The sequence below is a fragment of the Sciurus carolinensis genome, chromosome 3, assembly GCF_902686445.1.
Source record: "Sciurus carolinensis chromosome 3, mSciCar1.2, whole genome shotgun sequence".
Taxonomy (NCBI): Eukaryota; Metazoa; Chordata; class Mammalia; order Rodentia; family Sciuridae; genus Sciurus; species Sciurus carolinensis.
Window position 1 is genome coordinate 23,656,319 of NC_062215.1, and position 13,613 is coordinate 23,669,931.

The 13,613-nt window shown below is 44.0% G+C and overlaps 1 protein-coding gene across 3 annotated transcripts in view; it reads right to left on the minus strand.

Moving 5' to 3' along the window:
* Socs7 (suppressor of cytokine signaling 7) overlaps positions 1 to 7,551 on the minus strand; it is a 41,232-nt gene extending 33,681 nt beyond the window's left edge. For all 3 annotated transcript variants that reach the window (XM_047545915.1, XM_047545914.1, XM_047545913.1), the window contains exon 1: positions 6,363 to 7,551. In XM_047545915.1, coding sequence (XP_047401871.1) covers positions 6,363 to 7,345 — 983 coding nt within the window. In that variant the 5' untranslated portion in view covers positions 7,346 to 7,551. The remainder of the gene's footprint in view (positions 1 to 6,362) is intronic.
* Positions 7,552 to 13,613: the final 6,062 nt, after the last annotated feature.

Sequence of the window (13,613 nt, forward strand, 5' to 3'; positions counted from 1 at the left end):
ATTATAATTTAAGATGGATGTCTAATCATCTCAGAATTCCAAAATCATATTATGAAGATTTTACTCAGAAAGAGCTGAAGCACAGGTAGTTTCCTTCTCCTGAACTTGTCATCACACTCCCTCTGCAACCTCCTGCTGAGAGGTGAAGGGTCTAATGACACACATTGTGAATACCTCACCCACAACACACACAGGAGATACTGGCTACATAAAAACAATATACAACCACATATAGCTCCTCTGTTTAAAAAAGTTTTTAATGACTGCAGTTTAGTGCCAACAATCCAAGGGCTAGAATGGAAAGTTAATTCTACTGGACATGAACTTCTGAAGAGGTTCCTGACTTTTCTTCCCTAACTTGTGGTTACAACATTAAACTAAGCAAGTAGAAACCCAAAGCACTAGCCTTTCAAAAGGTTCACACCTCAGCCATTTGGCTGTATGCCTCCTTTCAAAGGAAGCTGCATTACTCTGCCATCTGCCCATGCTGGGGATGAGTCTTCAGTGCCAAGTACTGAAGAACGGCAGTACCCAAATGCACATATCTTGTGGAGGCCTTCTTCTCACTTCAGCTCATCATCTTCTCTTCCACCCCCGACATTTTGAAGAAGAGAATCATAGTTTCTAGGATCCAGAAAAACATCTGAATCTAAAACCAGGCAGAGCTATTTGAGAGCACCAGGATAGTTTTTTTCCTGGCAAATAAGGGTGCCTTGAAGCTGGAACTAAGAGGTAAAAGGTCCCCAAGGCTGAATAAGACTAATAATAAATATGTGTGCTTCTTTCATTCTTTGGGAGATGCTGCCTAACTAAAAATCCAAAGTGTTTTCTACCTCAGGGATCCTGAGAGCATTCTAATAGCAGTCATTCAGGAAAAGGCCAATCTAGATGACTAGTAAAAAAAAAAAAAAAAAAAAAAAAACAAGGGAACAAGGGAATGATTAACATAAAATTGAGAATGGCAGTTACTTGGGGGAGGAACAAAATGTAAACAGGAAGCAACACTCAGGTCTTCAAAGGTACTGATAACATTCTACACATTTGCTAAGCTTCTCAAGTACATATATTTTCTATACCTCCTTTTGTATATAGAAAACATATGGAATGATGAAAGTTCATTCTAAGTGGATGTCCTGGTTTTTTTCCAGAGCAACATGAATGATGTGGCTCTAGATAAACATTTTAAACGAATTCTCTATACTACATCCCTGTGTTATTTATTCCTCCCCTAATCACCTTGACAAACATTAGAGTACAAAGTTAAGCCACTGTAACTTTGCCAGTGAGCCATTTGAGTCTTAGCAGCAGAGACATTTGAGGGGTAGCATGGGCTGGGGGTAAAATTTGGTGGGTTACTCCTCTGGTGACAGGACAGGGGCAGACAGCATAAAGCAAAGGTCTTCTTAGAGGCTAGCAGTCTTTTGTCTGAGCTATGTCACCACCAGTGCTGTAGATGGCAAAAGAGACAAGGCTTCTGTCCATTTGCACCCTGAGAATTACTATTTGTACTGCAATAGATTTATGAGATAAAAGGAGTTATAAGCACTAAACTGTTCAGGATGACAACACACAGATATAACCATTGGCCAGTTTTCGAATTCCTTGAAACCTAAAATAAAAACAATGAAATAATAAGCCCACCCTCTCTTGTCCATAGTTCCTCTATTGATGCCCTAAGACTTACAAATATCCTTTTCTAAAGTAACTTCCAAGTAGGATGCCCAAATACCAAGCTTAGAAGTCCCAATGTACCTCTGCCCCTGCTAAAGCACACAGCGCCAAGTCAGGCAGCCTGTGCCATTTCCAACACATCATAAGCCAGTGTCTGTTCGTGTGCTACAGGCACAAAACCATGTGTTCATTTTTAGTTCCAATACACAGACATCTGTGCAGCAAGGTCAGATCCAAAACTACATCATAAACCAACTAAAGAACCTACAGATGAAACTTCCAGGAAAAACCCAAGAGGCATAGTCCAACACCTAAAATCTTAAGAATGATGTTGGCCAGGAGAATGTTAAGTGAAAAGGCACAAGATTCAAACACACAGAGATTTCTTAAAGCCAGGGAGCTCATTCTCAGAGAGTTGCCAACCACAACCACTTTGTGGAAAAATAGTTAAAAAGATCAATAGACCCAAAACCCAAACATAAAGTCAGAACTTCCTCACCACAACATAAAATCTTTCAACTCTCATATTATGACTCAAAAAGGCACCCTTAGACCTGAAGACCCAAGGAAACAATAAGAAAGTTTTCTCCTGAATTGATAGGTCTGTCCATGACAGCAGGGTCTCAGAGGCCAAGACAGCTTGCCTCACTATTCAGAATTATATTTTTCGGGCTGGGGAGATAGCTCAGTCGGTAGAGTGCTTGCCTTGCAAGCACGAGGCCCTGGGTTTGATTCCCAGTACCACAAAAAAAAAAAAAAAAAAAAGATTTATATTTTTCTCTCCAACAAATAGACAAATGGAAACTACCACAGACCTATTGTCCATTTCTCCACCTCACAACTATGAAGACTACCCATAATCGCCCCAACTGTTATCTTGGTAAAGACAAATCTTGAGGGCTAGGGTTATGGCTCAGTGGTAGATGCTTGCCTAGCACTTTTGAGGCACTGGGTTCGATCCTCAGCACCACATAAAACAAACAAACAAACAAACAAACAAACAAATAAATAAATAAATGATATTGTGTCCATCTACAACTAAAAAATACATATATTTAAAAAAAAAAAAAGAAGTGGCCTAGAAGGACAGACCTTGAATGATTAAAAAAAAATGAAGACAGGGGGCTGGGGAGATTGCTCAGTTGGTAGAGTGCTTGCCTTGTAAGCACAAGGCCCTGGGTTCGATCCCCAGCACTCCAAAAAAAAAAGACAAATCTTGAAAAGTGAACAAGGTATCCATTCCAACCAAGTGTGTATTATTTATGATTCAAAAAGGGCAGATCAAATGCTATTTTTCACCAAATCCAAAAGAACACAATCAGCTCAACATATGCAAACAGGACAAGGGAACTTCACTGGTTTTCCTGAAATAGGACAAAGTTCTATATTATGAGGCCCACAGGCATCAAGCCCAGTTCTCTGAATTCCAACATATGTGTGGTATATAAGACCCAGCCCAGTTCCCAAGAACAGAAACCTGAGTAGTTGGCAGATCCATTTCTTACTTCACTTAAAAAGAGTTCTCACTGAGAGTACAGTGGTGCATGCCTGTAATCCTAGCTACTTGGGAGACTGAGGCAGGATCATCATAAGGTCAAGGAGAGGCTCTGCAACTGCAACTTAGTGAGACTGTCTCAAAAAAATAAAATAAAATAAAATAAAAGGATGGTGGCGTAACTCAGTGGTAGAATGCCCCTAGTACCATGGGGGGGGGGGGGGGGGGGGCGGAATCTCTAGGCTAACTCATACTACTCTTAAGGCTCAGAATTATCCAGTCAGGTCCTCTTAGCAGATTCCAAAGCATCTGAAAGGAAGTCAAGTTTTAGTTAGTTTTTAAAATATAGAACTGCTAAGCCTTATAAAATGATGATTGGAAGTGCTTTCTAATAGATAGCTGTGGGAAAGGTAGATGTTGAGAAGAGTGAAGAGAATTATGCCTAGAGGTTACCGTAAATGCCCCAAATTATACAGCAATGACAGCAGAGGCCCATAATTAACTTCAACCAACAATGAGGAAGAAGGCATATACCCTTTGGCAAAAGACTAAAATTTCTCACTGCTTCCATTGTCCTACCAATCAAAATAAGAGAACAAGATAAAAATTCAAACTCATCCTTCCTCCCAACACAGCGGACTTGCTTAGGAGGTGCAGATCCACAGAAATCACAACTACCCTGGCCAGACTCACCAATTTTCTCACAGCTGTGAGGCTGCCAACAAGACTGGCACATAGTAAGCTGTGGAAAAGCTAACAAGCAGCAGCAAATCCAATGCACAGAAAAAATTTACCAATTCAATCTTATTACTTCTTTTCCAAAAAGCACAAAATATTCCATCTAGATTTTTCTTGTCTTTATTCTATTCCTGTAAGAACAAGACAGCTATAGCTCTCCCATTTTATAGATTTAAAAAAAAAAGACAAATTCAACCTCCATCTCACAGATGATGTTGGGGGTCGAAAGGGAATATAGACCTTTGCATTCTCTATACAACATGCTGCCTACAAACAGCAGTCATCCAAACATTTAGATACAAATACCTAGCTCTTCTCTAATTCATCAGAAAAAGCCTTTGGACCAAAAAATGTAATTCTCCAGTGCCCTGAACTAAGCTTCTTTGCAGATGTACAGCCCAATTTGCTCTGCAGCAGAAATCTGTATTGTGCTTAGTGTGAAGGTTGGTGACAGAGCAGCCAATGACCATTAAATTCTGCTTCCAAAGGCAAAAAAACCGTATAATGTTATATGCCTTTTCCTCTTCCTAATCTATTAGATGTAACAGCTAATTTCACGCCACACCTCATATTTGGTGTTTCTGAAATCTTAGACCAAATCCTGGTCAATATGGAACAAAGGCAAGACAAACCACAAGAAAATTAGCAATCTATCCTATGTCTTTACTCATAGCTTCAATCCTACCCTCCACCCTCATCTGATGAAAATTTCATCTCTATTGGTAAGTGGAGCATCAAATGCAGAGGTGACCACAAAAAAAAAAAAGCTGTTTCAGCAGAAGCACACTTTTCAAGACCTAAACTCCCAGCAAATGAATTCATCAGGAAGCAAATGTAGAAATATGGGCCTACCTAAAGGGGCACCACATTGATTTCTTTAAGGAGTTTGGGTCTGGCCTGATCCCCAAGATAATAAACCCATGGCAGACCTGTTCAGAAAGGGCAAGAAAGCCAAATCCAGCTCACATTTTCCTCCTGGAGTATCCTAGTTTCTTTGAGAAGTCAAGGAATGGTTTCCAGTCCAGGATCAACTGGGGGTTTAATAAAAACTCAAATTTTTGCTGGGCATGGTGCATACACTTGTGGTAACAGCTACCTGTTAGGCTGAAGCAAGAGGACTGCAATTTCAAGGCCAGCTTTGGCAACTCAGTGAAACCCTGTCTCAAAAAAAGGGATAGGGAAGTGGTTCAGTGGTGGAGTGCCTCTGGGTTCAATCTCCAATACTGCAAAAACGAAAACAAAAATTCAAAATCTTGGGGGTTTCATATATACAGATCTTTTCAAAAAGACCACCAGTGATTCTGGTACACAGCAAGGTTGTCAACTTATCAACTTATACAGTCTGCTGACCTTTATACATTTTTTTTTTCCTTTGGGAGGGGGCATGTATCAGAGATTGAACCCAGGGGACCTCTACCACTGAACTACACCTCTAACCCTTTTTATTTTTTATTTTGAGGTTGGGTCTCACTAAGTTGCTGAGGCTGGCTTTGAACCTGTAATCCTCCTGCCTTAGCCTCCCAAGTAGCTGAAATCACAGGCATGTGCCACAACTCCTAGCTGTTTGTGACTGCCAATGTGTTTCAAGAATCCACAACAACAGTTATCACAAGGGAAATCTCATTTCATTGACACAAAAGTTGACAGCTTTCTAAATTGGTAATACAGATCTAATGCTAGGTGTCAAAGATCAGTCCACCTTTTAGAGATGCAAGAAAAAAGCTCAATGCCTAATTTTGGAATTTTCATTAATCAGCCTAGAACTCATACACTAATGTCTATATCTTATTCAAACTCTCACATGGGCTTGAGAGACAGAGCAAAGCTATTTTCTGTTTTCACAGACAGTAGTCAGTACGTAGGATTTAGATACCAAGTACATCTAAAAGAAAAATCAGGAAAACATTACAATTGAATACAGATGCCCAACAGATAGCTGGCCTATAACTACACAAGTTCCTTAGGTCATTTGTATACCTGAGGGTGAAGGAGAGTAGGGTGCAGGTAAACAGAATAACAGGATGGTCAAGACAATAAACAAGGTAAAGGGGTCACACTTTTTGCCCCAAATACCAAACATTTCCATCCATTTCTTTGCCCTAAAGGCCCAAATATTCCAGCAATCTCCCTGCTGGGGTAAGGTGGAAAGACACTTTGGAAGAAATGAAAAATAGCAGGGCCAGGGTGGGGGTGGGCAGTGGGTTTCAAATCATCTCCAGAGAGATGCTAACCAACTGAGAAGTGTCACCCAGTGTGAACTCTGTTGAGTGAAAGCTGTTTCCAGCTGTTTCCACAATTAGCTCTGATCTAATTCAAGATGTCACCACCTTTAGCCCCAAGACTCTGCCTCCTCATGAAGATCATATCTGAAGAATTGGCAGGATCGTGTTAGCAGTATAAAAAAGGAGAAACGAGACAAGAAATGGAAGTTTGTCGTCAGTCCCCGAACTGGTCTCACCTCCCCGGGTCCAGCTCCCGGCCCGCTGAGCCTCCCATGTCCGTCAGACTCGCAGCTGAAGCAGCCAGCTCTCCAGAAGGCCTCTTGATGGTTCCATCCCCACTGCTGGAGCCACCGTTGCAGCTCTTCGTGCGAAAGAGGCGACTGAGGCGGATTTTGAAGGAGCCCTTCCGAGAAGGGGCGGCGAGCGGCCGGAGGGGCCCAGGAGGTGGCGGCGGCGGGGGAGGTTGTTGCTGCTGCTGCTGCTGCTGCTGCTCCCCTCGACTCAGGCGCCCTGGAGGGACCAAGTCCTGCAGCGGGAAGGGCACTGGGGGTAATTCGGGGCCTGAGGGCTGCAGCAGAAGCCGACCGCCCCCTCCTCCTCCACGGCCCGGGCTGCTGAGCTCCTCTTCCGAGCAGCTGTTAGTCTCCAGGCTCTCGGCCTCCGATTCCAAGCCCTCCAGGACCAATAGTGCGTCGCTCGTTTCTGTGGGGTCCTCCCCGGCCTGCGGGGTGGCAATAGGAGCCTGGGGCTGAGGAGGGGGCAGCTGAGGCGGGCATGGGCATGGGCAGCAACCACCACCGACTGTCTTGACCCCCGGCCCCGCCGGCTGCCCGAGCCCCAGAGCCGCCAACTGAGCCTCTAGTCCAGCCACCGGGCCCCAGGTCCGCTCAAGCGCCAAGCCCGGTGGCAGGGCCTTGGGGTCCAGGGCACAGCGGTGCCGGGGACACAGCAGTTCCGAGGGTCCTGGCTCCGAAGCCGCCTCCGCGTCCTCCTCCTCAGGCGGCCGACCCACGTTGCGGAACACCATCAGCTGCGGCGGCCGGGAGCCCCGCGGTCCCGGCCGCGCAAGGAAGGGTGGCGGCGGAGGACCATGGCCCGGGGGCGGCGGCGGTGGGCCTGGCTCGGGGACCGCCTCTCCATAGCCGAGGAGGCGGCTCAGGACACGGTAGGAAGCGGCCGCCGCCGCCGCCTCGCCATCCCGGAGCTCGGCCCCCTGCATTGAGGAGAGGGAGGGGAGGGCGGGCGGCTGGGAGCCGGGCTGGGGTGGGGACTAGGTCGGGCCCCACCGGAGCCCCGCCCGCCGCGGCCCCCGAAGCGACAGTGCTAACGGCCGCCGCGGCCTCTGCCTCATAGAGGGGGGCGGGGGGCGCGCGGAGCCCAGCGCGAGCCCAGGCCGCGCGCCACCGCCGCCGAGGACCGCCCCCAGGTGCGTCACTTCCGGAAGGCTGCACCACTCCCCTTTCCCCAGGGCGTGCTCGGGCTAGCCTCCGCTGCGTGTGACGTAGAACGCGCCCTGAGTTGCTATTGGCGGTGGGCTGGTTTTCTGCCGGCGTTTGTCTTTTGCACCTAAGACCCCTGCTTTTCACTTCCTGGGCACCCAGGCCCTGGCCATCCCTCCCGGTAGAGTGAGTCCTGGGTCTAGTACTGGGAAAGAGTTGCTGTCTTTGAGAGTATCTGTAATTCTTGTTCCGCTTATGTCCCTTGAAGTGTGTGACCTTGGCCGAGTCATTTCATGCATTTTGTATCCCCTCGTGGCATCCACTGAAATATGGAATGACTACATGAATAATGTGTCTAGATTCAGTGGTGGGCTGATGAGTATTTTAAGAACCGGGTTCTCGGGGAGAAGAAGGATAATGTGTATATATATATATATATATATATATATATATATATGTATAAATTTCTCAAAATTTGATGATATAAAGGATGCGTAGCGCACAATTTACAAATAATAGCAATATAAATAACAAACTATATAATTGATTTTCACAGAATGCGTCCACTGATTTTTGCCAAATTCTTTGTGTTCGTGTGTGTATGTGTATGCGTACATACATGCCACTGGGGATAGAACTCTAGGCCTTGTTAGTCTTGAGCTCAGCCACTGGCAACATTCCCCAAGCACTTGCCACACTATTACCTTGGTAGCCGAATTGTTACAAGTCACGAAGCTGTTTTACTGCAACAAGAATCTTGGTTGCCATTGTCCTCTGTTAATACAAGAGGATGTGAAAAAGCAGAGAAAATTGACTGAATTGTCAATGATGAGAGTAATTCTTTGCTGAATCAGAAAACAGTTTCAAATACTGAAAGAGTTAACACATAAAGTTTAAATCTGAATTATTAACATGTTCTGCATCACTTTCTGAAGTCTAGGTAAATAAACAAAACAATAAATGGAGCACTTGCCCCATGGTTGGTTTCAATCTATCAGCTGACCTTGCTGGATATAGAGTGAGGAAGACATGATATGTAACATATCTTCATTATGTGGTAGTTTGATCATACAGATACAAGGAACATAATACCAAGATTGTAGGTAAAATTATTAGGAAGTCATGAGTTTGAAAATTTATTACCTTTATTTTTAATATAATTTAATCATGTATGTATGTATGTATTTATGTTTTGTTGTGCCAGGGATCAAAGCCAGGTCCTTGCACATAGTAGGCAAATACTCTACTACTAAGTTACATCCCTAACCTTCCAAGTTTGTATAATTTCTGCCCTCCTTTGTTCTTCTTCACTGAATCAAACCTAGGCAAGCGTTCTACCACTGAGCTATATCCCCAGTCATTGTATGTGTGTTTGTGTGTGTCACTGGCGATTGAAACCAGTGGTACTCTACCACTGAACTATTTCCCCAGTCCTTTTTACTTTTTATTTGAGGCTAAGTCACCCAGACTGTCCTCAAACCTGCAAACCTCTTGCCTCATCCTCCCAAGTCACTGGGATTACAGGTGTGTACCACCATGCCCAATTTATAACTTAATTTTTAGCAGTGACTAGGTTTAATAGAGCTATGTTTACAAAATTCCAAACTTCTTTATTTTGTTTTAGTTGTAGGTGGACACAATACCTTTATTTTATTTTTATGTGGTGCTGAGGATCAAACCCAGGACCTCACACATACCAGGCAAGTGCTCTACCATTGAGCCACAACCCCAACCCTAACCCCTTCCAAGCCTTTTAACAATTGACTTTCATGAACTGATAGGGGCCTGTTCCATAGCACCACTGGACCTCAGTTTTCTCACCTTTAAAATGAAGATAAGGATTGTAGCTTTATTACTTGGCAAGGATGTTATGAGGATCAAACGAGATCAAGTTCGTTGTGTGAGGTAAGACTTGGAGGCAGTTAGGAACCCATTGCAATTATCCCTGTGTGAGACATTGAAATTTGTAAGGGACAAAGAGGAAAGATCAACCAGCAGATTTTAGCAACTTTAGAACTTTTAGAAGGTGGAAGGCGCATTGGGGGGAAGGTTGATGATGAGTCCTGCTGCTACAGAGACTTTTTCAAAATGGCAGTGTGTTCTTACTCTGTTATAATTGTTTTCCCATTGTTCTTAGGCTAAAGACAAAAGTCCTTAAGGAGACCTATAGGGCCCTGTGTGATCTCCACACCTGCCACTCTCTGGTCATATCTCCTACTAAGCTGCACCTGTTGTCTGTCCCCTGCAGTCCCACTTGCACTGTGGCAGTTTCCCACATGTATGGCCATTGTATATGCTATTTCCCATTCTTGGAAGAGTTTTCCCTCTCTTTGTGCTTTGTAAACTTCTGCCAGTCTTTCAGATTAAACTCTCCTCACTGCACCAGGGAAATCCCCCTGCTTGGGCCCTTCCTCTTCTCTGAGCCCAAAGACCAGGCAATTATTTCACTTCATGGTGCATGTGTGATTTGAATCTTGTCTTCCTGCCAGGCCCAGTGGCACAGACCAGTAATCCCAGCAATTTGGGATTGGGAGGGTGAAGTAGGAGGATTTCCAGTTCAAAGCCAACCTGGGCAACTTAGTGAGACCCTGTCTCAAAAAAAAAAAAGTTTTTGCTTTTTTTTTTTTTTTTTTTTTTTTTTGGGTCTTTCCTCCCAAACTGTAAATTCTATGAGGACAGAGACACATTAGCTTCCTGCCTCTTGTGGACTTCTCCAGTGCCAAGGACTATGCCTGGAAGATACAAATTCATTTCTAATTCAGCACCACAGAATTAATACTCTTCCTTGCATGTGAAGAAATAAATAATCTCAACAAGTTATTTAGCTAAGGTCACTGTAAAATAAGATGCAATGGAATTCAAAATAATCTGTCTGACCCCTAAGATTTTATTCTCTACCCTCCTTTTCCCCAGCTTCTTCTCAGATGCCACCCAGGTTTCTAGAGAAATTGCTGGAACACCTGAATACCTAGAATACCCAGAATACCTGAGGCCTAAGAAGACCCTTACTATCCCTGTCTCTCGGACATTCTGACCCCAGAGATTAGTTGATAGAGGCAGGATCTGTGGCTCTGCAGCGCCCTCTGCTGTCCAGTCACTTTCCTGGTCTCAGAAGAGGCTGCCTATGTCAGCCATTCCTTGTAATTGCACATGGCATGGGGAAGGCGGAGGTCCAAGAGAACATACACGCCTTTTGTAAGGCAGGACAAAGGAATGCTGCCTTTCCCTGTTTCCATAATTGTCCACACCTGTAGCCTAGGTCCTGTAAAATACATTGAGATCAAGCTGTAAGCGAAGGGTGTGTATCTTTGTATGATTTAGATTTCTGTTTATTGAGCTGGTTTTATGTCTACATATAACTTTTTCACTGAGGACTATAAAAGTGGCCCCTATACTGGGCATGGTAACTCATACCTATAGTTTCAGCAGTTTGTGAGACTGAGGTAGGAGGAACACAAGTTCGAGGCTAACCTCAGCAATTTAGTGAGGCCCTGAGCAACTTAGTGAGCCCCTGTCTCAAAACAAACAAAAAGGCATGGGGGATATAGCTCAGTAGTAAAGTGCCACTCTTGGGTTCATTCCTCAGTACCCAAACAAACAAACAAACAAACAAAAAGTGATCCCTACAGTGGTAGAGCCTTAGGTGAAAGGCTTATGAAGAACAACTTAGAGGAACTAAATGTTGTTTTTTTTTTTTTTTTTTTGCGGTCCTACAGATTGAACTCAGGGCCTCGTACATGCTAAGCAAGCACTTTACCACTGAGCCACATCCCCTGGAGGGGCTAAAGAAGTTCTGAAGTTAATTTAGTCATTCCAACAATGGGCAAGGCTTTGGACTGTGATCAATGAGGTACAGACCCTGACCTTCTGGACTTTGTGACTGGTCTAGTTTTAGTCCTAATCACACCATCGCTTGGATATATGACCAAGTACAAATAATCAAATATCTCTAAACAGCTAGTGTGCTGGTATGTACCTGTAGTTCCAGCTACTCAGGAGGCTGAAGCAGGAGAATCCCTTGAGTCCAGGAGTTTTAAGACCAGCTGAGGCAACACAGCAAGATCCTGTCTTTAAAATAATAATAATTAAACAGTTCTGAACCTACCTGTGTTTCGTTTGTAAAAGTAAGTCAGTCATAATCCATCCTTGACAGGGCTCTTGGGATTAAATGAAAATTTACATATAAAGGTGCTCCATAAATTCTAAAGCACTATACAAATGTTAACTGTTATTTTAGCTTCCTAGACCAGGCATGGTAAACCCAGCAGTTCAGGAGACTGAGGCAGGAGGATCAAGAGTTCAAAGCCAGCCTTAGCAATTTAGTGAGGCCCTAAGCAACTCAGTGAGACCCTGTCTATAAATGAAACACAAAAAGAGCTGGGGATGTGGCTCGGCGATTAAGTACCCCTGGGTTTAATCCCTGGTACCAGAAAAAAAAAAAAAAAAAAACAAACAAAAAAAAAACCTTCTTAGGAAAAAATTGTGTTAACTTATCATTAGGTGTATTTTGTTGACCTTCAACTAATGCTATTGTTAATACCAAAAAAGAAAATGGGTTGCTGAGCTTGATGGTGCATTCCTGTAATCCCAGTTACTCAGGAGCCTGAGGCAGAAGGATCTCAAGTTTGAGACCAGTCTCAGCAACCTAGCGAGATCCTTTCTCAAAAACAAAATTTAAAAAGATCTGGAGGGCCTGGGAATGTGGTTCAGTGGTAGAGCACTTGCCTGGCATGCTTGAAGCCCTGTGTTCAATCCCCAGCATTGCAAAAATAAATAAATAAATAAATAAATAATAAATAAAAATAATAAACATCTGGAGATGTAGCTCAGAGGTAGAACACTTGATTAGCTTACACAAGGCCCTAGGCATTCCAGTACTGAAAAAATAAAAGAGGGGAATGGGTCACTTGCTCCCCTTCTTCCTTTTCTCTATCAGTACACAGAATCAGAAAGGCCAAGGAAAGAACTATGGATGTGTAGTGCAGCTTTCTGTTCCTAGATGTGCCACTAACTGGCTTGGTGTCCTTGAAAATGTCACCATTCTTTTAGGATTTTCATTGCCTTATCTGTTAAAAGGAGGTCTAGACTATGGGCCGAAAGGTGTAGTTCTGACAGCATAATCTCCTGGGGGCTTGCCCTCTAGCCCCCTTCTCTCCCACACCCCTTCCATCTCCACTTAGTTTCCACAGCAGACTTTTTTGTAGCATCACCCATAAAGCGAGGAAAGTTTTTAGGAACCATCACCCCTCATTTCTTACATACACTCAGTGGTCTTGGACATCAAAGGTCAAAGGTGGGGCATTGAGAAGAGAAGCAGCCAAGAGAGGGCATGTGCAAGTGGTGCCGGGTTGCCTGGTTAGGTGGGAAGCACATCGGGGATGCAAAGGTGATGGAAGAGAGAGCAGGTGGCAGGAGGCAGGAGCTCTGATCTATGACTTCCTCCAAGAATTCTCACCCTTCCAATCCCAGAAGGCTGCCTCAGATGGTCCTGACTCTGGGTTGCCAGTTATTGTGTCTAACAGAGGGCAGGATGTGAGGTATAAGAAAATTGGGAAGAACAAGAAACACTAATCACAATTTTCATGAAGAAAGGAAGAAGGCATGGACTGGGGTTGTAGCTCAATGGTAGCACACTCACTTAGCATGCGTGAGGCCCTGAGTTCGATCCTCAGCACCACCTAAAAATGAAATCAAGGTATTTTGTTCACCTACAACTAAAACAAAAATATTAAAAAAAAAAAAAAAAGGAAGGAGGCAGGGCTTAGGATGATAAAAATGAAGGTGGAAGAAGACAAAACTTTGTTCATTCTCAACTTTGTCTGTCATGGACAACAGTGTGCTACTAGGGAAGTTCCTTCAATTCTCTGGGTCTTCAGTTACTCCTCTGTCAGAGGTGCTATTATGGTCCCTGAGACTGAGTACTAGGGAGAAGGTGGTAGTTTGTTTGGGCAGAGTCAGGGAGTCAGAATTGCATGTTCAAGTCTCAATTCAAAATGAGTTGTGTTATCTTGGGTGGGGGGGCGGTCTCTGATTCTCAGTGTCTGTACC